The sequence below is a fragment of the Acartia tonsa genome, chromosome 8 (genome assembly GCF_053477335.1).
Source record: "Acartia tonsa isolate MP-2025a chromosome 8, ASM5347733v1, whole genome shotgun sequence".
Taxonomy (NCBI): domain Eukaryota; kingdom Metazoa; phylum Arthropoda; class Copepoda; order Calanoida; family Acartiidae; genus Acartia; species Acartia tonsa.
Window position 1 is genome coordinate 52,982,745 of NC_137267.1, and position 27,186 is coordinate 53,009,930.

The 27,186-nt window shown below is 30.5% G+C and overlaps 4 protein-coding genes and 1 long non-coding RNA gene across 6 annotated transcripts; all 5 read right to left on the minus strand.

Annotated features, from left to right (window-relative positions):
* Positions 1-1,842: 1,842 nt before the first annotated feature.
* LOC145327306 (uncharacterized) lies at positions 1,843-6,577 on the minus strand. The gene is made up of 3 exons (XM_080170939.1): positions 6,519-6,577; positions 5,423-5,510; positions 1,843-3,058 (listed from the first exon to the last, which is right to left on the minus strand). The coding sequence occupies exon 3, from the start codon at positions 3,032-3,034 to the stop codon at positions 1,922-1,924; it is 1,113 nt and encodes a 370-aa protein (XP_080027065.1). The 5' UTR covers positions 3,035-3,058; positions 5,423-5,510; positions 6,519-6,577; the 3' UTR covers positions 1,843-1,921.
* A 165-nt stretch (positions 6,578-6,742) lies between these two features.
* LOC145325723 (uncharacterized) lies at positions 6,743-8,467 on the minus strand. Its single transcript, XM_080168673.1, has 2 exons — positions 8,388-8,467; positions 6,743-7,613 (listed from the first exon to the last, which is right to left on the minus strand). Exon 2 carries the CDS (start codon positions 7,590-7,592, stop codon positions 6,924-6,926), a length of 669 nt encoding a protein of 222 aa, XP_080024799.1. The 5' UTR covers positions 7,593-7,613; positions 8,388-8,467; the 3' UTR covers positions 6,743-6,923.
* A 392-nt stretch (positions 8,468-8,859) lies between these two features.
* On the minus strand, positions 8,860-12,136 carry LOC145325724 (uncharacterized). The gene is made up of 2 exons (XM_080168674.1): positions 12,094-12,136; positions 8,860-9,773 (listed from the first exon to the last, which is right to left on the minus strand). The coding sequence occupies exon 2, from the start codon at positions 9,747-9,749 to the stop codon at positions 8,889-8,891; it is 861 nt and encodes a 286-aa protein (XP_080024800.1). The 5' UTR covers positions 9,750-9,773; positions 12,094-12,136; the 3' UTR covers positions 8,860-8,888.
* Positions 12,137-15,477: 3,341 nt separating this feature from the next.
* LOC145327307 (uncharacterized) lies at positions 15,478-19,993 on the minus strand. Its single transcript, XM_080170941.1, has 3 exons — positions 19,531-19,993; positions 18,332-18,419; positions 15,478-17,231 (listed from the first exon to the last, which is right to left on the minus strand). Exon 3 carries the CDS (start codon positions 17,205-17,207, stop codon positions 16,029-16,031), a length of 1,179 nt encoding a protein of 392 aa, XP_080027067.1. The 5' UTR covers positions 17,208-17,231; positions 18,332-18,419; positions 19,531-19,993; the 3' UTR covers positions 15,478-16,028.
* A 3,561-nt stretch (positions 19,994-23,554) lies between these two features.
* Positions 23,555-26,906, minus strand: LOC145327308 (uncharacterized). Of its 2 annotated transcripts, XR_013882145.1 has the most exons (4): positions 26,819-26,906; positions 24,770-26,043; positions 24,038-24,459; positions 23,555-23,649 (listed from the first exon to the last, which is right to left on the minus strand). It is a non-coding gene; the product is annotated as an uncharacterized LOC145327308 (long non-coding RNA). The 2 variants fall into 2 exon arrangements; XR_013882144.1 differs by lacking the exon at positions 23,555-23,649 and having other exon boundaries at positions 23,836-24,459.
* Between the last annotated feature and the right edge of the window lie 280 nt (positions 26,907-27,186).

Sequence of the window (27,186 nt, forward strand, 5' to 3'; positions counted from 1 at the left end):
GGACAATGTGGAACTGTGAAGAAACGGTTTAGGAACCGCAGCTTTTGCCAAAAACCACCGCATTCTTTTTTATATGGACAAAAAGCATACCTACTAAAAATATAAAATAAAGAATAGAGCGGGCAGGGGTTAAATGACTGTATGTTTAATGTTCAAGGAGTGGAGACCCTATGGCGACTGTCAATGGGGTCTTTGAATATCACCCTCTAGTATTGGAAATAATAACACAGCTAAGTCGCCACAAAAGAGGAGAAAGCAATTTGCTAGCAGAATAAAGATATGCCAACCATGGGTTATACATCTATACTTATATACAATTAAAGATCAGATAACAGATCTAACTCAAACTATTTCTGAAGTAAAGCAAAATATAAATACCTTATAATATAAAGTAGATCTGATGATGGATTTCTCTCTTTTCACTCTGAAAGTTAGTTGTTGACTGACGTTGATTCAATTATCAACCTAGGTCATAAACAATAGTTAACTCTTGTTTTATAAAAAATAAATCTCCGCCCATTTACTTAAATATGATGCTTAAGGTGGACTCCTCCCACTTTCAATCTGATACTGGACAAGCAATTATTTTTGTTAAAGGGTGGTGATATTATTTAAACAAAAATTATGACGGCAAATTATTGTTTATTATTCAATATTACATGAGTAGGTTTTAAAATGTAAATTATTATTATTATTATATTTATGTATTATAGAGGCTAAAACATAACAAATGTAATCTGATTGTGTACGTATAGAACAATACAACGGACAACAATATTATAGATTTGCTCCACACATAAAATATGAAAATAAATTAAAGTACCTTTCATGAGTTTATTCCACAATCAGAATTCCTCTGTGGATTTCTCTCTGTTTTCTGGAAATGTTAGTAACTGACTGACATTAATACAATTATCAACCTAAAAAATAAACAATATTTATCTCTTTTTTTATGAAAATAAAGCTAAAAGAAATCTCCGCCCTTCTAATTGTTATGATGCTTAACGCGGACTCCTCCTACTAATACCTAATCAGAAACTTATTCTGGCGGGAAATTATTTTTATCTTTATGAAAAAAAGACTTTGAATAAATAAAGACTTAATCTATCCTACCTACATACTTAAGTTATATTAGGTAATGTCAAGTAGCCCCGCAGGGTTAGGGCCTCCAGATTTATGGATGCTGCATTCCTTGAATTTATTCTATATTTAATTTAGGCCCTTTGAGTCCCCCTTTCTTTACTTTGCTGCTAGAAAGGGAGCATTAGACTAGGTGGGTTAAGAAGGGGCCATAGATACACCAAGCTTTGAAGTTGGAACGGAGCTTCTAGCAAAACAAAAAGGTGTAGAACTCTTGTCTTTTCTTCTACCAAAATTTTAACCTTTCCTCTATGTCTTTTCTCCTCTACACCGAGATTAAAGGGTTTAATAACCTGTGTGTTTTTAAACAAAAATAGTAGAAAATTTCTTTCTTATTAATATCTATACTTTGTGCATTCTTATTTGTTATTAATTAATCTGAAAATAATATATTTACATTAGACAATTATTTTATTTACACTAAAAGATAAATAAACAAATAAATAAGTCTTTATACTGGAAAACAATAAAATCATTCATGTAAAGAATCATTTATAAACATTTAAAGTTCTTATTCAAATAAAATGGAGACAGAATTAATGTGGAGATCCTGTAAAACCAAATGAAAAATAAGTATATTTATAATTTAGACACACCATAAAGAAATTTAATATTCTCATATTAATTGAAATAAACACAATAGCTACCTATTTATAAATGAATTAAAAATTGCAACAAATAAAGATAAAATGTAGATTTTAATGTGAAAAATAAGATTTTTATTTTTATTTGAATTGAGCATTTGCATGATAAACATTTGTATCCTATGACAATTAAATGTTTATATTTCTATTTTATGATGAACAATATCAATAGTATCAATTCTATCTTCATCATAATTCTGTTCACAAGAAAGAGGATCTTCTATTTCTTGTTTAATATTCTCCTCAATATTGTCAGCTTCCATCTGGATAAGGAGAGGTTCCTCTTCAAATATTTCTTCTTCTTTAATTTCTTCTTTAACATCAACTTCTTCACACTTAATGAAACTAATAGATACAGAAGTTGGAACTGTATTATTATAGCTTTTCATCATTTCTAAATGTCCAGGGGATTTATTATGATATGCTAGAGCTGAACTAGAGATATAATGTTTGTCACAAAGTTTACATGAGTATGGCCTCTCACCTGAATGGATTCTTTTGTGAGAGGTCAAAGAACTTTTGTTCGAAAAATAATTTTCACATTGATCACATGAGTATGGTTTCTCACCTGTATGGATCCTTTTGTGGTAAGTCAAGTGACTACCAGTTATAAAGGTCTTTTCACATTGTTCACATGAGAAAGGCTTCTCATCTATGTGGACTCTTTTGTGTCTAATAAAAGAACTATTATCAGAGAAGGTCTTTTCACATTGATCACATGAAAATGGTTTCTCTCCTTTATGGATCCTCTTGTGCGTAGTCAAATAACTACCAGTAGTAAATGTCTTATCACATTGATCACATGAGTATGGCTTCTCACCAGTATGAACTCTTTTGTGGTAAGTCAATCCACTACTTTGTTTGAATGTCTTTTCACATTGATCACATGAGTATGGCTTTGCTCCTGTATGGATCCTTTCATGTTGGATCAAATGACTTTTATCAGAGAACGACTTTCCACATTGATCACATGAGAATGGTTTCTCTCCTGTATGGATCTTCTTATGCTTAGTCAAATTACTACCAGTAGTAAATGTCTTATTACATTGATCACATGAGTATGGCTTATCAGATGAGTAAGATTTCTCGCCAGTGTGGGTTCGTTTGTGTTTATTCAAAACACCATTCTCAGAGAAAGACTTTCCACATTGACCACATGAGAATGGCTTCTCTCCCGTATGAACCCTCATATGAACAACCAAGTGAGATTTGCATGTAAAATTCTTTTTACAAATGTCACAGGTATTCATGCTGGTATATCCTCTCTCAATCTCCTGTAATATCATTTTTATTAATAAAACATATAATATTGTTTTCCAACTAGAATAACAATTTCCATAGAAGCAAAGCAATAAAATAAAAAAAGTCATATCCAAGTTGTTGTCAATAAAGCTAAATATTTAAAAAGAACAAACAACCTTTTAGTAACAATTTTACAGATACTCTTACTTTCTTTGTTGTACCTTATTGTTAAAGGAACCATCAGAACAATTATGATTTGCCTAAATTTACGATAAGAGCTACTGTTATAGACGTACAGACAAATGTAAGAAAGCTCCGCTTTTAAAATTGCAGAAAGAAAGTAATAAACAAGGATGACAACATTTGTAAAAAGCAAATCTGACAAACATGGAATTTACAGCATTTTTATTTGTGTACAGGGGTTGATATAGTTTTATAACCCAACCATCCCACCCCCTCCCCCCCCCACACATATTTAGTTTTTATAATTAAAGAATATTTAGCAACTCCTCCTACTTTAATTGTTCTAAATTAATGAGAAATGGGCGGAGTTAGAATTTAATATTTGAGGCAGGGGAGTAAAATGAGGTAAAATGGGGGATTTCAAAGTCTTTACCCCCATCCCAGGACGTATATGAGTTAGGGCGGTAAATATAAATAATACATTCACATAGAACTGGAAATATTTTTTTTATAAAAGAAAAACATTAATGACAACATCTATTAAAGTCAAGCTCAAATAAACCAGACAAGCAGAAAAATCCACAGATCTAAAGGGATAAGACAATGGCCAACATAATTAACCCTTCATTTTAATGAATCGACTAATCAAAATTCACTAAAAAACTAGTATCCCCAAAGTTGTTAAGCAAACGAATAAGAAAACGTTATTGTAAAACTTTGGGGACCTCTGAGAAAAATCTGCAATCTATCTTTGATAAAAGCTGAAGAAAGGAATTAAAATTTGAATCAGAGCAGTACAGACAGACCAACACATCAAGTGATATATAGAGTAGGTGCGATATTCGGAAATGGTCGGCAAATCATTTACAGAATACGGATGATAACATTCATAACGGCGAAGCTCTGAAATGGTAGAACAAATGAACATTAACACATTAAGAATGTCAGAACTGAATAAGCAGAATATAAATGTATAAGTCAAAATAAAATTGTAAGTAAATTTGTTGCAAAGCTGTATAATTACAAGTTAAGAAATTGATTTTAGAGACGATTTCTAAAATATTGTACTTTGTTGTAACAGGAATCAGTATTAAAAAAACAGATAAATAGGATAATTATAACACATAAAAAAGTTTTTGTCAGAAAGGTTAAAAATTAACATGTTTAAAATGGACGTTTGGACATAATATAGAATTGCTACACTTTGTAAATTGTACCTAACTACTAAGGTATCACCATGAAAAGTTTGAAATCGATAGGACAATTCTAATATGACTAAATTATAGATAAGAAAGTGATTTTAAGATAGATTATTTATCGCCACAAAAAAATCCGCAATAAAGGGGGAGGTAGATTAGGCTAAAATTCCGTAAAGGTGTGAGTTTTAAGGCTTAAAAACAGTAGTGAAGCGATAATATTCACTAAATATGTGTATTCCATATTGAATAGAACCATAGACAAAAGTTTTTAGATATTTATATTTAGTGAATATTATCGTTCTACTGCTCTTTTTAGCCTTAAAACTCACACCTTTATGGAATTTTACTTTTACCACAACCTACCTCCCCCTTTTTCTTCTAGAAATTTAATAAACCTCAGAGTATTACCTACAGACAACGGACCATGTAAATTTAATATTTGTTGCTCATTGAAATCCGCCATAAATTTATATTAAATATCTTCTTGAAATTTAATATAATTCAGAGCATTACATAGAGACCATGTAAATTAGATATTTGATGCTTATTGGAATAGGGAATCTTTACAAACAAAAAATCAACAGTCTAACTTGAATAGCAGTCGAGAAATTCACAGTTAAAAGCCGGAATATATTTTTTGCAATTTTTGATAATAGTTTAACTATTGCAGAGTTTCATATAGATCAGAATAGTAAGTGAATAGAGGGGGGCATCTAAACTTATAAAGGGAGAGATAGATAAAATTCTGTAAAGGTGTGAGTTTTAAGTTTTAAAAACAGTAGTAGAACGGTAATATTCACTAAATATAAATATATAAAAAAAATTTGTTGTCTATTGTTCTATTCAATAAGGAATACACATTTTTAGTGAATATTATTGTTCTACTACTGTTTTTAAGCCTTAAAACTTACACCTTTACGGAATTTTAGCAAAACCTACCTCCCCCTTTAAACATAAGACAACAAATCTAAAGCTAACTATATCTGTAGTAAAGAACAAAAGAACTATAAATACCTTATAATATAAAGTAGATCTGTATAATGGATTTCTCTCTGTTCACTTTGAAAGTTAGTTGCTCACTGACGTTGATTAAATTATCAACCTAAATCATAAACAATAGTTATATCTACAAAAACTAAATCTCCGCCCATTTACTTAAATATGATGCTCAATGCGCGGACTCCTCCCATTTTTAATCAGAAACTGAACAAGCAAATATGATATGGTGTTATTTTAAATAAAGATAATGGCGGCAAATTTAGGGAGGGAGGAGACATTGAGATGATTATTACACTAGTCCCCAAGGTTTTATAATTACGTTTTCTTTTTTGTTTGACCAACAACTTTGGGGACTATAATGCATTCCGATTGGTTGGTATTTTAAGTTAAGTGTCCAAACGTTTCAACCAAAATTTATATCTAAAGAAGGAGTAATTTTGTGTATTAATTTTATGCATGTACATTAATTTATCGGACATTGTCTTATCCTTTTAGATCCCTGATTTTAATGTGTATAAACTGACAGATAGCAAAATTGTAGATTTGCTTTCCGTATAAAATATGATATTAAATTTAAACAAGATACCCTTACATAAATTTTCGAGGTAAGGTACATGAATTTATAAAGAAAAATAACAAAAAGGATGACAACATCTATGAATGCGAAGCTCTGAAATGGAAGGACAAACGAACATTAATCAGTATTCTAAAAATCCAATCGGATAATTATATCACATACAAATTTGTTGTTAAAAAGATTTGAAAATCAACATGTTTGAAATGGAGTTATAGAGTTGCTACGCTTTCTAAATCGTACCAGGAATCACCATGCAAAATTTGAAATCGATAGTAAAATTCTAACTTATTTAAATTTAAAAAAAGAGGTAACTGTTTGGGATGGACGGTCGGACAGACTCTAATTATAAAAAGCTTGTATTTTAGTTAGATAATGACGACACAATTTTATAAAATTTATTTTTTACTTTAAGGTGTTGTTCTATAGGTATATAAGTGCCCAAAAAATATTTATAAAATAGCCTAAAACCTTCCATAAACCATTTATAAACATTTAGCCAATTTATAACCAATTAACTAAAGAGTGTCCAAATACCTGTTTTTATTTGTGATATTTTTATTATTCCATGTAATCAAATTTCATTTTCATGTTCTGAAAATATAAATAATAATCAAGAAATAAAATATGATATGTACAGAAAACAAACAAGAATTACAGATTTATACACTGATATAACTTTAAAATCCTTATCTAATTAATTTAATAATGCGAAAAAAATTCTGGTTTATAAAAATAACTTAGCAGGTAGTTAAGTAATATTTTGTCTTTTTATAGACATAGATGAAATATACTGAAAATTGATCTTTTCTATCGAATGACATTCTATTTTTTCAAAAAATTAATACTACCATAGAGTTAATCATATTCAATTTTGTGTTCCACAATGTCAATAGAATTTTTATAATCATCATAAGGATTCTGTTCACAAGAAAGAGAATCTTAATCCTGACTTTCATCTTCTTCTATTTCCTGTTTTATAGTTTCTTTAACATTCTTTGCTTCCATATTGATAAAGAGAGGATCTTCATTAAGAGTTTCTTCTAATTCTTCTTTTATTTCTTGTTTAATATCAGCTTCACCACAATCAACAAAACTGAGAGAAGCAGAAGGTGTGACTATAACAAAACTAGATTTCTGGTATAAATCAACTTGTTGTGATATTTTTTCACATGTGAAACAATTGTAATTCTTCTTTCCTGTTTGACTTCTATGCTTGACAATTAACACACTAGTTGTACGATAACTTTTTCCACATGTATCACAAGAGTATGGCTTCTCTCCTGTATGGATCCTCTTATGGGCAGTAAATACACTTTGATGTGCGAAAGCCTTATCACATGTATCACAAAAGTATGGCTTCTCCCTTGTATGAGTTCTCGTATGGGAAGTTAACTCACCTTTTGTCCAGAAAGCTTTTTCACATGTATCACAAGAGTATGGCTTCTCTCCTGTATGGATCCTCTTATGGGCAGTTAAATGACTTTGTCGTGAGAAAGCCTTTTCACATGTATCACATTTGAATGGCTTCTCACCCGTATGAATTCTCATATGTACTGTTAAACTATCCTTTCTAGAGAATTCCTTAGAACAGATAAGACACTTGTTCATGATGAATTATTGTGCTTGCACCTGAAATAAAAAACGTGTAGAATTGCAAAAATTAATTATTTGCGTTAATTACTTTATCAATAATTCCATTGTAATGACTTAAGTACAACAGCTACTCTATATCTATATTGTGTCCATACGTCTATCAATACTTAGATACAAGTATTCCAGATATATTTTTTACAATCTATCTCCTTCCATCCATTTTTTATTTAGAATAACTACTCTAGATGTAGTGTGTGTCCGTCACTATGTAGGTAAAATTATTCCAGATGTACTGTGTGTTTAATTCAATGTTTATCATTTAATTTCAAAATACAAATAATTATTGGAGGACAAAGGGGCAATTTTATTATTCAGCGGTCAAAAAATAGGAGAGGAAGAAAAATTATGAAATAATTTAACTTTCATAAATTGAGTTTTTATATCTTTATAAAAAAAATATTGAACAAAGGAATTTGTTTTGCCTATTTTCCGTAAAAGTATATGTTTAAAAACTTTAAAACAGGGTAGAATGCTAAAATTTGGCGGGTTTAAAGGGGTATGATAAGGAACTGAAAAGCTGCCACTGAAAACTACAAGATCCCATAATTTTGTTTGCTTTTTCACGCTAAATTAATATTAGTTTTGAAATCTTAAACAAATTAGTAAAACAAGTGTATTCCATGAATAAAGTTGGGTAGTAAAATAAAAGTTTTATTTCTGACTATAGTCTTTTAAGATCAAGGCAAATGAAAGTAAAACACAGTTAGTGAAATATGTGAATATAAAATTGTAATATAAAAACTAACTTACTTTACTTTGCTAAAATAAAATAGTTCGTTTGTTCTTTCTTTTTATAATCGTTGTGTCTCAATTCACTTTATATTCAGTCTGAAAATAAATATAATAATTATTTTAAAAGTAACACAATTTTCATAATGAGATCTTCCTAATTGAATATAAGAAAATAAATTGGGGAACAAAAGTTACACGATTTAGTTAAAATATAATAAATTTTTACAATATTATATCAATTAGTATTTCTCAAACTTAGGTTAAATTGGGTATGTACAGAGTAGTACAGGAGAACACAAGTTTAAGTTTAAAGTTAAACAACAAAGCAAACAAAGTATATAAGATACTACCTATTTACACATTTTTACAAATAACATTTTTTTCAAAGAATTGTGAATTTTTCTTTTAAATTGTTTTTGGAGAAGTAATGTTATTTACACATTACATCAAATCTTAAATACAAACTTTTTAATAGACATTTACAACAATTACATTTATAAACATTTTTATTTTTTCTACTTAAACAAAATCTTCACTCTCAATTCCTTCTTCCTCCTTTATTTCCTCTTTTATAATTACTTCCACACTCTCAGCCTCAATCTTTATAGATATAGGATCCTCATCAAGATTTTCTTCTTCTTTCTTTATATTAGGTTCACTACAAGCAACAAAACTGGTTGAAGCAGAAGGTGTGACAATATTCCAACTTGATTTATGGATCCTCTTATGCATAGTTAAATGACCTAGTTGAGAGAAAGCCCTGTCACATGTATCACAGGAGTATTTCTTGTAGAATGTAGAATCTTGAGGATCAATATTGTCAGCTCTCAACTGAATAGAGAGAGGATCTTCATCAAATATTTCATCTTCTTTAATTTCTTCTTTAACATCAACTTCTTCACATTTAATGAAACTAATAGATTTAGAAGTTGGAACTGTATTATTACAGCTTTTCATCATTTCTAAATGTCCATGAGATTTATTATGTTTTGCTAACTCTGAACTAGAGACATAATGTTTGTCACAAAGTTTACATGAGTATGGTTTCTCGCCAGTATGAATTCTTTTGTGTACAGTCAAACTAAACCTATTGGTGAAAGACGCTCCACATTGATCACATGAGAATGGTTTCTTACCAGTATGGATTCTTTTATGTCGAGTCAAGTGACTACTAGTTGTAAATGTCTTTTCACATTGATCACATGAGAATGGCTTCTTACCAGTATGGATTCTTTTATGTCGAGTATAGTCACCACTAGTTGTAAATCTCTTTTCACATTGATCGCATGAGAATGGTTTCTCTCCTGTATGAAACCTCCTATGAACCACCAAGTGAGATTTTTGTGTAAAATTCTTGTTACAAATATCACAGGTATTCATGCTGGTATATCCTCTCTCAATCTCCTGAAATATTATTTTTATTAATGAAAACACAAAATTTTATTTTTCCAGTATTTTTAAATACTGGAAATATCTAAACACAACATTCAGGTTAAAACTGAAACAAGGACGACAACTTCCATATAAACAAACTATAAAAATTGTATCCAAGTCGTTGTCAATAAAGCTAAATAATTTTAGAAGAACAACATTTCTATTAACAATTTTACTTAGGTATTGTTAAAGGAATCATCAGAACAATTCTGATATGAATAAATTTATGATAAGAGCTAGTGTTATCCTATTATATAAAGTAGTAAGCTTTTTTTTGTCTGTAGTGAAGGATCTCGCTAATCAATGAACTGATATGGTTCTCCTTCACAGTGAAGCTTCTAATAGGTGCAGGGAATGTTTTTAACTATTTAGGGTGAGGGTATATCCACCTCCCCAATAAGAAAAGGAACCCCCTTCCCCCCACAAAAAAATTATTTTTTTTTAAAAACTTAAATTGAAAATGGAAGTGGTTGACTTTTTTTCCTCATCTTAAGTGCCCCTAGAGGCTTCTAGGGGCATAGCCGCTAGTATACGTATATGTAAATGTAAATGTAGACAAATGTAAAATAGCTTTGCTTTTAAAAATTGAAGGAAGAAAGTAATAAACAAGGATGACAACATTTGTAAAAAGCAAAGCTGACAAACATGTAATGATAGCATGTATATTTTAATACAGAGGTTGATATGGTTTTATAACACAACCATCACCCAACCCGAGTTTTAGTTTATTATTTAAAGAATATTTAGCAACTCCTCCTACTTTAATTGTTCTAATTCAATGATAAATGGGCGGAGTTAGAATTTAATATTTGAGGCAGGGGAGTAAAATGAGGTATGTCAAGTTTTGGGATAAGCACCCCTTTACCCCCGTCCCAGGACGTATATGAGTTAGGGCAGTAAGTAACCCCAACATAGGACTTCTATGATATAAGGCAGTAAGTATAAATGAATACATAGAACTGGAAATAAATTGTTATCATAGAAGAAAACCATTGATGACAATATCTATAAAAGTCAAGCAAAAATAAACCAGACTAGCAGAAAAATCTAGGGTTCTAAAGGGATAAGACAATGGCCAATAAATTGATGTACATTTCCTATGATGATGTACATAATTACCCTTTCTGTAGATAAAAATTAATGGTTGAAACGATTGAACACTCAAATTAATGAATCAACCTATCAAAATTTACTAGTGTCCCCAAAGTTGTTAAGCAAACGAATAAGAAAACGTAAATCATAAAACTTTGGGGACCTCTGAGAAAAATCTGCAATCTATCTTCGATAAGAGCTAAGGATACATATATTTCTTATAAAAATTTGAAACAGAGTAGTACAGACGAATACAGACCAATACATCAAGTGATAAGTAGGTAAGAAATTAGGAAATTGACAGCAAGTTATTTACAAAACAAGTAAGACAACATCAATAAAATCGAAGCTCTTAAACGGTAGGACAAATGAACATTAACATATTAAGAACGTCTGAACTGAATAAGCAGAAAATAAATGTATAAGTCTAAACAAAATTGTAAGTAGATCTGGTGCCAAGCTGCTAAACTACAGAAAATGAACTTTATTATATAGATGCTTCCTTATAACATTGTACTTTGTTGTAATAGGAATCAATAATCAATATTCCAAAATTTAATATAGAGTTTTTTGAAAAAGATTAAAAATCAACATGTTTCATAGACTTATATATGAAATTCTGGTACCGATTATATGATTAATACGCTTTCTAATTTGTACTTAACTATTAAGGAATCACCATGGCAAGTTTGAAATCAATTGGATAATTCTAACATGACTAAATGAATGAAAAGATCAAACCGTTCCGGATAGACCGATCCTAATTATAGAAAAGTTTCGCTTTTAAAAATCAGTATTGAATAGCATAAGAGAATGGGGTTGAGATAGATTCCCTATCCCTACAAAAAATCCACCATAAATTTATCTTCTAGAATTTTAGAATAACTCAGAGCAATACCGGCAGACCAACAGACCATGTAAATTAAATATTTGATGTTTATTGAAATAGGGAATCTTTACAAACAATCAACAGTCTAACTTGAATAGCATCCTAGAAATTCACATTTCCCCCCACTCCATTTCTTAGAGATAGATGGACGAAAAGACGATAAAAATTAAATTTATGAGGCGGTAACCCGTGCCGACTGTCAATTGTGTCTTTGAAAATCAGCCTCTAGCATTGGAAATATTATCACAGCTAAGATAACAGATCTAACCCTAACTATTTCTGTTGTATAGAACAAAAAACTATAAATACCTTATGATAGAAAGTAGATCTGTTTAATGGATTTCTCTCTTTTCCCTGTAGTTACTGACTGGCATTGCTACAATTATCAACCTAAAATATAAACAGTAGTTAACTCTTGATTTATAATAAAATCGCACAAATTCTGCGCCCATTTACTTAATTATGATGCTCAACGCGGCCTCCTCCTACTAATACCTAACCAGAAACTGTACATCAAATTTATTTTTTGTTAAAGGATTAAGTGTGTTTTAGATTCTGGCGGCAAATTATCAATATAAAGGTTTTTTTGTTTGCTTAATCAGGAACGAACCAATATAACCTAGTTGTAGAGTGAGTAGCTCACTAAGCTATTAAAAACAAAAACCTTTATTTTTAAATTGTAGAAAATCTCTTCATCATTGATATCTATACTTTGTTCATTTTCTTGTTAAATAATATTCTGAAAATAAAATATTTACATTGGAAAAATACTTTATTTACACAAACAAAATAATGTAAAAGTATGTACAAAAATTAATTGAGGTCATGAAAAATAAAATGTTAAAAGTCTAAAATAATAATATTAGCACTTTATATCTTAACAAACATGATTATTACAATTCTATTTTATGATGAACAATATCAATTCTATCTTCATCATAATTCTGTTGACAAGAAAGAGGATCTTCTATTTCTTGTTTATTATTTTCTTCAATATTATCAGCTCTCATCTGGATAGAGAGAGGATCTTCATCAAATATTTCTTCTTCTTTAATTTCTTCCTTGATATAAACTTCTTCACATTCAATGAAACTAAGAGATACAGAAGGTGAAAATGTAGTATTATTACAAGTTTTCATCATTTCTAATGGCCAGGGGATTTATTATGTTTTGATAGGGCTGAACTAGAAATATAATGTTTGTCACAAAGTTCACATGAATATGGCTTCTCTCCTGTATGAACTCTTTTGTGTTCAGTCAAAGCACCACTATGTTTAAATGTATTTTTACATTGATCACATGAGAATGGCTTCTCACAAGTATGGATCCTCTTATGAAGAGTCAATTTATCTTTCCGTGCAAATGCCTTCTCACATTGATCACATGAGTAGGGTTTCACACCAGTATGAATTCCTTTATGAACAATCAAGTTACTACTAGTAGTAAATGCCTTTCAACATATATCACATGAGTAAGGATTCTCACCAGTATGAATTATTTTATAGACAGTCAACTCAACACTGTTTAAATGTTTTAAACATTGATCACATGAGTATGGTTTATTGCCTGTATGAATTCTTTTGTGATTTGTCAAATGAATATTCTGAGAAAACGTCTTATCACATTGATCACATGAGAATGGTTTTTCTCCATTATGAATTCTTTTATGAACATTCAAATCACTATTTTGAGAAAATAATTTTTCACATTGATCACATGAGTATGGTTTCTCACCTGTATGAACTCTTTTAGGTTTAGTCAAGTGACTACTAGTTGTAATTTGTAAATGTCTTTTCACATTGATCACATGAGAATGGTTTCTCACCTGTATGGACTCTTTTGTGTTTTATCAAATCACCATTCTGAGAAAATGACTTTTCACATTGATCACATGAGTATGGCTTCTCACCAGTATGTACCCTCATATGAACCAGCAAATTAGATTTCTGTGTAAAATTCTTGTTACAAATATCACAGGTATTCATGGTGGTATATCCTCTCTCAATCTCCTGAAACTATTTATATTAATTAGAATTAAAACACAAAAAGCTGAGGAAATGTATATTCAAATGCGGAGTAGGTGGGAATTTGGAAATGATGGTCAGCAAAATATTTTTAAAATCAGTATTCAATAATATTAGAGAGTCGGTTTAAGATAGATTCCCAAAACAGAGAAGAATCATTTTAAAAAATCCGCCATAAATATTGTTTTAGAATGGGGGAGGCGGGTGTGACACTTTTTGAAACCAAGTCGAAGGAACTCAACTAAAAACATATCGAGTTACAGCTCTGGAATTTGGAATGGCAGTTGATTAATAGGGGGACAATTTGGAACTGTGAAGAAACGGTTTAGGAACCGCCGCTTTTGCCAAAAACCGCCGCATTCTTTTTTATATGGACGAAAAGCATACCTACTAAAAATATAAAATAAAGAATAGAGGGGGCAGGGGTTAAAAGACTGTATGTTTAATGTTCAAGGAGTGGAGACCCTATGGCGACTGTCAATGGGGTCTTTGAATATCACCCTCTAGTATCGGAAATATTAACACAGCTAAGTCGCCACAAAAGAGGAGAAAGCAATTTGTTAGCAGAATAAAGATATGCCAACCATGTGAATGTTAGTTGCTGACTAACATTGATTATATTATCAACCTAAAACATAAACATAGTTTATTCTTGTTTTATATAAAATAAAGCTAAACCAAATCTCCGCTCATTTACTTAATAATGATGCTCAAAGCGGACTTCTCCTACTAATACCTAGTCAGAAACTTATTCTGGCGGAAAATTATTTTTTATCTTTATGAAAAAAAGACTTGGAATAAATAAAGATTATTATTAAAACTTTATTATTAAAATAAATAAATAATTTAAAAGAAAGATATCAAGATAATGAATAAAAGCACGAATAAAATCAGGTTAAAAAAGATTACAATAGTTTATTTTGCTAGATTGATGGCATCATCAATGGCACTTTCCATTGGTTCTTATAAAGATAATCTATCCTACCTACATACTTAAGTTAGGTTAGGTAATGTCAAGTAGCCCCGCAGGGTTAGGGCCTCCAGATTTATGGATGCTGTATTCCTTGAATTTATTCTATATTTAATTTAGGCCTTTTGTAGGATTAGGTCTTTTGTACCTTATGGCTTTTTAAGTCCATTCCCCCATACTTTCCTGCTCGAAAGGGAGTATTAGACAAGGTGGTTTAAGAGGGGGTCATAGATACACCAGGCCTTGAAGTTGGCACGGAGGCTTACGGCTTAGCAAAACAAAAAGGTGTAGAACTCTTGTCTTTTCTTCCAAAATTTCTATCTTTTGTCTATGTATTTTCCCCTCTACACCGAGATTAAAGGGTTTAACTGTCAATGATTAAAATGTCTAAATCTCATGAAATTTAGAAATTTTTAACAACAAACAATCGTGAACAAGAACAAGGAGAAAGAGTCATCGCTAGACGTGCCAGCGGCGCTGGATCTCGAGTAGCAATCATATTTCTAGAACCAGCCATGTTAATCCTATTAAATTGGACCCCTTAGAGCATAATGTGGAGCCTTAATTATGAATAAAACTAAATAACCTGTGCATTTAGAAACAAAATTGGTAGGAAACTTGTTTTCTTTATAACATTGCTATCTATACTTGGTGCATTTTATATATTATAAATATTTATCTGAAAATAATATATTTACATTTAATAAATATTCTAGTAACACAGAAACCAATAAATGATTATGCTCAAAAACATCAAAATTATTAACAGAAAAAAAGTAAGTTGTAAACAAAATAAAAAGAGAGATAGCATTTAACAAGAAAATTAACATATCAATTGAAATTAAAACAAAAACATGGATTTTTTTTGTCAAACAGTAAATTTGTCTTCGATTATTGTTTGACAAATGAATATAAAATATTTTTAGGTTTGTTAGTAAGAAATATTTAAATACCGCCGCTTCCGCTGTTCACCGCCATTTCCCGCCGCCGCAAAAAAACAACATGTTCTCAAATGATTTCAAAACACATAATTCAGCAATAAATGTAAAAAAATGTGGCGGCGGCGGCTGAAAACGGCAGTGGACGGCGGCAAATCGCCGTTTTTAAGTTAATCTTTTTTTTGTCCAAACGCAGTAAGTAACAAGTCGCCACTTCTACCCCCCCCCCCTTTATTTTTATTTACATTGGGCGCATTAATCCTGTTTCTCAAAATAAACATTTGTATTTTGTATCCTATGACAATTAAATGTTTATATTTCTATTTTATGATGAACAATATCAATAGTATCAGTTCTATCTTCATCATAATACTGTTCACAAGAAAGAGGATCTTCTATTTCTTGTTTAATATTTTCTTCAATATTGTCAGCTAGCATCTGGATAGAGAGAGGATCTTCATCAAATATTTCTTCTTCTTTAATTTCTTCTTTAACATCAACTTCTTCACATTTAATTAAACTAATAGATAGGGAAGGTTGAACTGTATTATTACAGCTTTTCATCATTTCTAAATGTTCAGGGGATTTTTTGTGATTTGATAGCGCTGAACTAGAGGGATATTGTTTGTCACAAAGTTTACATGAGTATGGCTTCTCACCTGTATGGATCCTTTTGTGTACAGTTAAGTCACTACCCGTAAAGAAATATTTTTCACATTGATCACATGAGTATGGCTTCTCTCCTGTATGGATTCTTATATGGTCATTCAAATTACTATTCTTAGAGAAAAACTTTTCACATTGATCACATGAGTATGGCTTCTCACCTGTATGGATCCTTTTATGAACAGTAAATGTACTAATATTAGAGAATGACTTTTCACATTGATCACATGAGTAGGGTTTCTCTCCAGTATGGATCCTCTTATGAAGAGTCAATTTATCTTTCCGTGCAAATGCCTTCTCACATTGATCACATGAGTAAGGTTTCTCGCCAGTGTGGGTTCGTTTGTGTTTATTCAAAACACCACTCTCAGAGAAAGACTTTCCACATTGACCACATGAGTACGGTTTCTCACCTGTATGAACTCTTTTGTGTACAGTCAATTCACTACTTTGTCTGAATGTCTTTTTACATTGATCACATGAGTATGGCTTTTCACCTGTATGACCTCTTTTGTGTACAGTCAATTCACTACTTTGTCTGAATGTCTTTTCACATTGATCACATGAGTATGGTTTCTCACCAGTATGAATTCTTTTATGGACATTCAAATCACTATTCTGAAAAAATGATTTTTCACACTGACCACAAGAGTATGGCTTCTCACCAGTATGGATCCTTTTGTGTTTATTCAAATTACTATAATCAGAAAATGTCTTTCCACATTGATCACAAGAGTATGGCTTCTCTCCCGTATGAACCCTCATATGAACAACCAAGCTATCTCTCCGTGTAAAATTCTTGTTGCAAATATCACAGTAATTCATGCTGGTATATCCTCTCTCAATGTCCTGAAATATCAATTTTATTAATAAAAAACATATAATATTGTTTTCCAATATTTTCAAATAAACACAAAATTCATGTAAAAACTGAAACAAGGATGACAACTTCCATAGAAGCAAAGCAAGAAAAAACAGGTGGTCAGACAAGCAATACAGATTGTAAAAGTCATATCCAAGTTGTTGTCAATAAAGCTAATTTATTTTAAAAGAACAAAAGACCTTTCTTTAACAATTTTACAGATCATTTACTCTTTGTTAAAGGAATCATCAGAACAATTCTGATGTGCCCGAATTTACGATAAGATCTATTTGTTATAGACATACAGACAAATGTAAGAAAGTAGAAGAAAAGGAATAAACAAGTAAGTTAACATTTATAAAAGCGAAGCTGACAAACATAGGTTGATTCGGTTTTATTACCCCCCACCCCCCATATTTTGGTTATATAACCCAACCATCCCTCACCCCTCCCCAGATTTAGTTTTTATATTTATTTTTTATAATATTTAGCAACTCCTCCTACTTTAATTGTTCTAAAGTAATGATAAATGGGCGGAGTTAGAATTTAATATTTGAGGCATTGGAGTAAAATGATAGATTTCAAAGTTTGGGGTAAGCACCCCTTTACCCCCATCCCAGGACGTATATGATTAAGTATATATACGTCCTGATTAAGTATATATGTTAGGGCGGTAAATATAAATAATACATTAACATGGAACTGGAAATAAATTGTTATTATACAAGAAAAACATTGATGACAACATCTATTCAAGCCAATCTCAAATAAACCAGACTAGCAGAAAAATCCAGGGATATAAAGGGATAAGACAATGGCCAATAAAATTGATGAGAATTCCATATAATTAAAATCAGTAGTTAAAACAAGTGAACACTATGGACTTCAGAACTAAATAAGCAGTTACTACGCTTTCTGAATCATACCTAACTACTACAGGAATAACCATAACACTACTAAATTAATGAAAAGAGCTTCGTACGGACCGACCTTAATTTTAGAAAAGTTCGCTTTAAACCATCAGCATTGAATAGCATAAGTGAATGAGTCTGGATTAATGACATAAAGCACAAAAATATAAAAATACCTTATATCATAAAGTAGATCTGTATAATAGATTTCTCTCTGTTTACTTTGATTGTTAGTTGCTGACTGACGTTGATACAATTATCAACCTAAATCATAAACAATAGTTAACTCTTGTTTATTAATAAAACCGCAAAAAATCTCCGCCCATTTACTTAAATATGATGATTAATGCGCGGACTCCTCCCATTTTCAATCAGAAACAAGCAAATATGATATAGGGTTATTTTAAATAAAGATAATGGCGGCAAATTCAGGGAGGGAGGAGACATTAAGATGATTATTATGCTAGTCCTCAAGGTTTTATAATTAAGTTTTCTTTTTTGTTTGACCAACAACTTTGGAGACTATAAATGCATTTTGATTGGTGGGTATATCAAGTTGAGTGTCCAAACGTTTCAACTAATAATTTATACCTACAGATGGGGTAATTGGTATGTAAATCAAATTATCGGTCATTGTCTTATCCCTTTATATCCCTGCGGGAAATCAGGAAGAAAAATATACTAACTTTAAAATAGGGAAAATATTCTTTATTTATATGAAATAGTCTGATTAGAAAAAACACAATTCAAAGGTTATTTGAAGTGTATAAATTGAAAGACAACAACGATGTGATTCTCCTTTACAGAGTAGCTTGTCATAGGTCCTGGGAAGGTTTATAGCTAATTTGAAGGAAATATCGAAAAAAAATGCCGACATGCAGCAATTTTTGATAATTAGCTTTAAACATAACTAACACCATATAGTGGTAAAAATATTTTTGATAAACAGCTGATTTTAATAAAGATTGAAAAGAAACAATTTTTCGTGTCCTTAGAGGCATCTAGGGTAGAAGCCGCTAGTAGTTAGATATAATAACAAAGATGTAAATTCTAGAAAGAGAGAGATTGAACTTACCATAATAGTTTTTTATTTTCTACTCTGACAGAATTTATGCAAGAAATCATGTTTAAGTAAAAAAGGACCTATAAACAAATGTTGCTAAATAAAAGGGTGAAGGGAGCGAAAATTGACTTTGACTCACTTATCGTCGGAAATTCATCAAACAGGGGACATGCACAACAATTTTTAGCCCTCTAGCTCTAATAGGAGCTGAGATAATAGGATGGGAGAGTGTTGAACACCCCCCCGCCCCCGCCGATAAATGTGCGGCAAGGGGCCCGACAATTAAGGGTTCATGAAAGTAATCATATTTACCTGAAATATCTTAGCTATCTATTTAAATGAATTCTGGAATATTTATACTTTCATTTCATTGTTATCCGTTATCTGAAAAAAAAACAAAATGTACAAAAATGATTTTGATTTGCAAAATAGAAAAAAATATTTTTAACCAAAAAATCTTAAATAACCAGCAATAGTAGAAAAATAATATATATAGATTTTATAAAGATAAAGTAAGGGTTGGGAGTGGAGGTGGGGAGTTTTAACAATTTCACTTACTCGTGATTATTAGGCTAGGTATTAATGTTTGACAATATAACCTAAACAGTAAAGTTTTATCCCAAATAACCTTAAATATGGTCTAACATTAATAATGTTATATAACAATATATAACAATGTTAGACAATATAATATAAAGTAAAGTTTTATCCAAAATAACTTATATTCTCACATTAATATCAAGCCTAATAATCACAGAGTAAGCAAAAGTGGCATAACTCCCCCCCCCCCCTCTAATGACATTTATATTAAAAATAATACAATATTTACAAAATTTAGTATTTCACATAAGAAAAACAATTGTTCATCATATTTTAATTTTATGTTCTTTGATATCAAGAGAATCTTTATCCTCAATTTCTTCTTCTATTTCCCGTTTTAGAGTTTCTTCAATATTCTCAGCCTCCATGTTGATAGAGAGAGGATCCTCATCAAGAGTTTCTTCTTCTCTTATTTCTAGTTTAATATTAGCTTCACCACAATCAACAAAACTGGTAGAAGCAGAATGTGAAATTGCATTCTTTGTAGATTCTATCTTCTTGAAATGTCCTACTGATTTGATGTGCTGTGACAAGTCTGAACCGGAACAATACAATTTCTTGCATAAACTACAAGAGTAAGGCTTCTCACTAGAGTATATCCTCTTATGGCGGGTTAGGTTACAAATCTTAAGGAAAGCTTTTTTACATGTATCACATGAGTATGGCTTGCGTTCTGTATGGATCTTTTTATGACGAGTTAATAAACTATGTTGTGAGAAAGTTTTTTCACATGTATCACAAGAGTATGGTTTTTCTTCTAAATGTATCATCTTATGACGAGTTAATGAACTATGTTGTGAGAAAGACTTTTCACACGTATCACAAGAGTATGGTTTCTCACCAGTATGAATCCTCATATGTTCAGTTAAATTACTTCTCTGTAAGAAAGCCTTTTCACAGGTAACACAAGAGTATGACTTCTCTTCTGTATGAATTCTGTTGTGTCTTGTTAAGGCTTTATTATCTGAAAATGCCTTTTTACATTTATCACATTTTAATGGTTTAATACCATGAACTGTCTTGTGTCTGTAAAAACTATCTATCTGTGAGAATGTCATATTACAAATTTCACATTTGAATGGTTTTCCATCTGTCTGATGAGTATTCATGGCCAGGAGAGTTGATTTGATCTTAAAATATTACAAAATCGAATACAATCATTTAGGAGAGAAAAATATCTACATTTAGGCGAAGTTTAATTTCAAACTGAAATTAGTCACTTGACACTGTTCAAATCTATAAATAGATCGAATGTTTTTGAATAAAGTTAGAAATAATAAGGAAGACAATTTCTGTAACTGCTTGAACTAAATGACTTGTTGCATGTTTAATTTCTCACAAAAATAGGATAATACTGAGAGACTGTGTGATTTTACATGTGTTTTCTCTAGCCTCGCATTTCCTGTGCATTACAGAAATTTACATTGTTCCACATTGTTTGTCGGTCATTATATTTGCAAGTGAGAAATATCTTCCTTTACATATCCCAAAGTACAATTTAATGCGAGTAGTATCCCCTAAGTGTCAATCAAAATAATAATAGTTTAAATTAAAATAGCCTAAAACTATCGCAGAACCCATGGAAAGCTTCCTTAAATTGGAGAACTTGGTTTTGTGCTCAATGAGATCTTATTTTATATAATAGGATAAAATAGTAAGGATTCTCTATAAAATAATTTTCTTCAAAATACCTGATTTTTTGTTAGATACAATGATGGCACCAAAAAGATGTAATAATTTCTTATTCAATAGGAGTAGAATCAAGATAGTAAAATAACATGCATTGATAACAAAGTTGATTATTCAGAAATTGTACAAGTGCAAAATAAAATACAAAAACTCATTTAATGAAAAGTAAATAAAATCAGTTTACACAATATCATTAGGTAGTTAAAAATATTTGCGATTTACATTAAATCTACTAAGGTTAAAGATTTTCATAAAGGCATTTAGTGTTGACTATATACTCCTCATAATTCTTTTCACAAGAAAGAGAATCCTGAATTCCTACTTCTTCTATTTCCTGTTTTATAGTTTCTTCCACATTCTCAGCCTCCATGTTGATAGACAGAGGATTCTCATCAACAGTTTCTTCTTCTTTTATCTCTACTTTAACATAAGCTTCACCACAATCAACAAAACTGGTAGAAGCAGATGGTGGAACTGTATTCTTAGTGGATTCTAATTTTTTTAGATGTTTAGCTGATTTATTATGTTTTGAAAATTCTGAATTTGATTTATAATTTTTTTGGCACATTTGACAAGAGTATGGCTTCTCTCCTGTATGGATCCTCTTATGTTCAGTTAATAAACTTTGTCGTGAGAAGGCGTTTTTACATATATCACAGGAGTATGGCTTCTCTCCTGTGTGGATCCTTTTATGCTTAGTTAAATAACTTTGTTGTGAGAAAGTCTTTTCACATGTATCACAAGAGTATGGCCTCTCATTTTTATGGGTCCTCTTATGGACATCTAATTGAGTATTTGTACAGAAAGCCTTTCCACATGAATCACAAGAATATGGCTTCTCCCCTGTATGGATTCTCTTATGATGAATTAAATGAATTTTTTGTATGAAAGCCTTTTCACAAGAATCGCATTTAAATGGCCTCTCACCTGTATGGATTCTTCTGTGGTTTGTTAATCCACTATTGTTTAGAAACGCCATTTCACATGTATCACATTTGAATGGCTTTTCACCTGTATGAATTCTCTTATGATAAACTAACGTAAGCTTTATCACATGTATCACAAGAGTATGGTTTCTCTCCTGTATGACTCCTCTTATGCAGAATTAACTCTTTATTTGTACGGAAAGCTTTTTTACACGTATCACAAGAATATGATTTCTCTCCTGTATGGATCCTCTTATGTGCAGTTAAAATACTTTGTTGTGAGAAAGCCTTTTTACATGTATCACAAGAGTATGGTTTCTCTCCAGTGTGGATCCTCTCATGGACAGTTAATTCACGATTTGTATAAAAAGACTTTTTACATGTATCACAAGAGTATGGCTTCTCACCTGTATGCATTCTCACATGTCTTGTCAAATGGCTCTTTACAGAGAATTCCTTGGAGCAGATATGACACTTGTTCATGATGATAATTGTTCTTGCACCTGGAATAAATTATATTTAATGTAATACTTGTGTAGAACTGAAAATAATCATTTAAAGCCTCATTTTATTATATTCATTTCTCTCATTATTATATTTCTCTATAATTAAGATGTATCCGTACGTCTGTCACTATAAAGGTAAAGTATCACTTGTAAAAGTATTTCAGATGTACTCTATGAAAACTATCTTCTTATTTAGTATATCTCCTCTATATGTAGGGTCTGTCACTATGTAAGTAAAAGTATTCTAAATATGCTGCGCTGTTTTATCTAATGTTATGGACAAAATTATCCTTGCACTTGAAAACTAACTTACTTTAATTTTCTGAACTGAGACTATGAGTGGTTTGTTTCTCCTTATGTTGACTTCAGTTTTAAATATTAGGTATATTAATTCATTTTATTTTTTTGTCTGAAAATAGACAAAATTAACATTTAATAAGTAGATCTCATTAAATTAAAGAAGGTATACACATTTTTGCATTCAAGAGAAGGACAGAAAAAATGTATAAACAGAACAGTATCTACATGATTTAGTTAAAATGTAATTAATATTTAAAAAATTTTATCAATTGGTATTCATCAAACTTAGGTTAGGGTAAATTGGGTATGTACAGGGTAGCCCTCAGCCCTGTAAGGTTAGGACGACACAAGTTTATGTTTAAACAATAATTCTGCAGTTTTATGATCTTCAGTTTTATTTCATTTTATATCTGAAAATAAATATAATTATTATTTTACAAGCAACATAAGTTTGATAATGAGCAAATAATGAAATATTGGTAAACCAGGATATAAATCTGTAATAATAATTTTATAAATGATATAAAGTTATAGTGAAACAATTCACATTAGACTTAGAAACAGCAAAGTAATTAAATAAAATGAGAAAAGGTGAAATAAAGTTAACACTAACTAAACATATAACAGATCAATTCACTAAATAATTTACCCTACTACTATGAAATATTCAGTACAAAGGAGAGAAAACATTTGCTACTCATTCCAATTCATCAAACAACTATCTTACATACATCAGTACTTAATGTCGCGTATTTTTTTAATACATCAGTTAGAATGTCGTCTTAACAAAATAATTACCTGTCGAATAAGGATTATCATATTAAATTGCATAAAGAGATATTTCTGTTCTATTATCTTTTCAGAGAGGAAACAAAACAATCCTTATGAGATTTTCTCTTATGACGAGTTTATGCACTTTTTGTGAGAAAGATTATTTACATGTACTACAAGAGTATAATTTCTATCCTATATAGATTAAATTACTTATTGTAGAAAAATTATTTGTACAAGAATCACAAGAGTATTGCTTCTCTCCTGTATGAATCCTCTTATGGGCATTTAACCCACCATTTTCACAGAAAGTTTTTTCACATGTATCACAGGAGAATGGTTACTCTCCTGTATGGATTGTCATATGTACTTTCAAGTTCCCTTTTTTAGAAAATTCCTTGCAGCAGATATTACACTTGATCATGATGGATCAGAAATTGTTCTTGCACCTGAAATATCATAAAAATAGTTTAATTTTGAAAATGTATGAATTTGTTCATTTAAATTAGACTTTCATATACTTATAAAATATTTGAATGGTGAAAATGTTTTAATGTATGTGTTATAATTATATACCTGTATCAGTTTAATAAATAGATTAATGTGCTTAATAAATATTTTTGAAAAGCCTGTATTTAATTGATGTGGTATTCCTTTCTATAATCCAATAATCCACTTTGTACATCTTTATGTTTTATCTCTAATAACCTATGGCCTCAGTTTAATGCCTAACCCAATAACTATAGAGCATCTAAATACCTTTTTTGTTTCTGATATTTCTATTATTCCTTGTAATCAATTTTCATTTTTATGATCTGAAAATATAAAAATAATCAAGAATTCAAAAATTATATGAACAAAAAACAAACAAGAATTACAGGTTTATAAAGAGAGATAACTTTAAAATTCTTTTTTAATCAATTTAAAAATGAGTAAGAAAATAAATAGTGCAAAAAAGTTCTTATTTATATAACAAAGAAAAAATATACCTATTTAAGTAATAGATTGTCTTTTAATACACAAAAATTTAATGGATTGAAAATTGATTTAGTTAATCATATTCAATTTTATGTTCCACTATGTCAATATTATCTATCATTTTCTCATCAGAATTCTGTTCACATGAAAGATAATTTTCATCCTGAATTTCTTCTTCTATTTCTTATTTTATAGTTTCTTCAACATTCTCAGCCTTAATGTTGATAGAGAGAGGATCTTCATCAAGAGTTTCTTCTTCTTTTATCTCTAGTTTTACATCAGCTTCACCACAATCAACAAAACTGGTAGAAGCAGAAGGTGGAACTGTATTGTTAGAAGATTCTATCTTTTTAAGATGTCCAGTTGTTTTTTTGTGCTTTGACAAGGCTAAACTGGTAAGAAACCATTCCTGACATAATTCACATTTAAATTGTTTAACATTTGTATGCATCCTGTTATGTGCAGACAAATCACTAATGAGAGAAAACTTCTTGTTGCATAATTCACATTTGAATGGGGTGTAAGGTTTTTCATTAATATGAATCTTTTCATGTCCAGATAACTCACGATATGTACAGAAAGCTTTTTCACATGTGTCACAAGAGTAAGACTTCTCTCCTGTATGCATCCTTTTATGGACATTTAAATGAGCGTTTGTACGGAAAGCCTTATCACATGTATCACAAGAGTATGGCATCTCTCCTGTATGAATTCTCTTATGAACAGTTAAATTACTACTTGTACTGAATGCTGTTCCACATGTATCACAAGCGTAAGGCTTTTCACCAATATGAATTCTTATGTGGCTTGTTAAGTAACTACTGTCTGAAAATGCCTTTTCACAAAACTTACATTTGAATGGTTTCTCACCTGTATGGATCCTCTTGTGCTTAGTCAAATCATCTTTGTGTGAAAATTCCCTTTCACAAAAATTACATTTAAATGGCTTCTCTCCTGTATGAATTTTCATGTGTCGTATTAAATTACTCTTTCTAGAGAATTCCTTAGCACAGATATGACACTGGTTCATGACGAATTCTTAATTGTTCTTGCAACTGGAATAAGTAATATTTAATATAATACAACATGTGTAGAGTTAAAACTAGGGATGGCAATCCGTCAAATTTTTGGACCATATTTGGATTCTTACAAGAATCCGTCCAAAAAAAGACGGATTCCGGATTCTTATTTTTGGCGGATTCCGGATTCTATCAATATTTTAAAAGGCTTTTTATTAAATTAAAAATTTAAGTGCTACATATGTCCTAAAAATTAATCTTCTTGGTGTTCTCTATAATTCACTTCCGAGAATCGAACCAGATTTTAAAAGATATTATATATAATGATGATAATCTTTGCCTTCAAAAAGGCGGAGATGAAAGAAAAAACTCAAGACGCTAATTTTAGCCAACCAATCCAAATCCGCTATTAAAAAACGGATTCAGGATTCGGAAATTGGCTAAAAACTGGGCGGATTCTGAATTCGGATTGCCAACCCTAGTTAAAACTAATAATTTCAAGCATTTAATATTTCATCAATCATTTCAGTGCATGTCTTTCTGTATGCTTTTTGATTTTACTATCTCATTAATTATTTTTTTAGTAACAGAGCTAGCCTATAATTAAGGTGTGTCCGTCACAATGTAGGTAAAAGTATTCCAGATGAACTATATAAAAACTCTCTCCTTACATCCATATGCTATTTAGTATAGCTATTATATATGTAGGGTGTGTCCATCAATATGTAAGTAAAAGTATTCCAAATATACTGTGCTGTTTTATTCAATGTTATGGACAAATTATCCTTGTACAAGTTAAAATTTAACTTACTTTAATTTTCTGAACTGAGACTATGCGGGGTTTGTTTCTCTTTCTGTTTACTTCAGTTTCAAATATTATTACATTTTATTTATTGTCTGAAAATAGACAAAATTATTATTTTATAAGTAGATCTAATTGAATTAAAGAAGGTATACACATTTTTGCATTCAAGAGAAGGACAGAAAATAATTACTTCCACACTCTCAGCCTCCATCTTTATAAAGACAGGATCCTCATCAAGAGTTTCTTCTTCTTTCTTCTCTGGTTTCATCTTGTTGCTTAACTTTTGTTCTGGATGAAAATTCTGTTCACAAGAAAGAGAATCTTTATTCTGAATTCCTTCTTTTATTTCCTGTTTTATAGTTTCTTCAACATTC

What these genes read in the sequence shown, in the direction of transcription:
- LOC145327306 (XM_080170939.1), bottom strand. Translation starts at nt 3,034, where the DNA reads ATGAATACCTGTGACATTTGTAAAAAGAATTTTACATGCAAATCTCAC.
- LOC145325723 (XM_080168673.1), bottom strand. Translation starts at nt 7,592, where the DNA reads ATGAACAAGTGTCTTATCTGTTCTAAGGAATTCTCTAGAAAGGATAGT.
- LOC145325724 (XM_080168674.1), bottom strand. Translation starts at nt 9,749, where the DNA reads ATGAATACCTGTGATATTTGTAACAAGAATTTTACACAAAAATCTCAC.
- LOC145327307 (XM_080170941.1), bottom strand. Translation starts at nt 17,207, where the DNA reads ATGAATTACTGTGATATTTGCAACAAGAATTTTACACGGAGAGATAGC.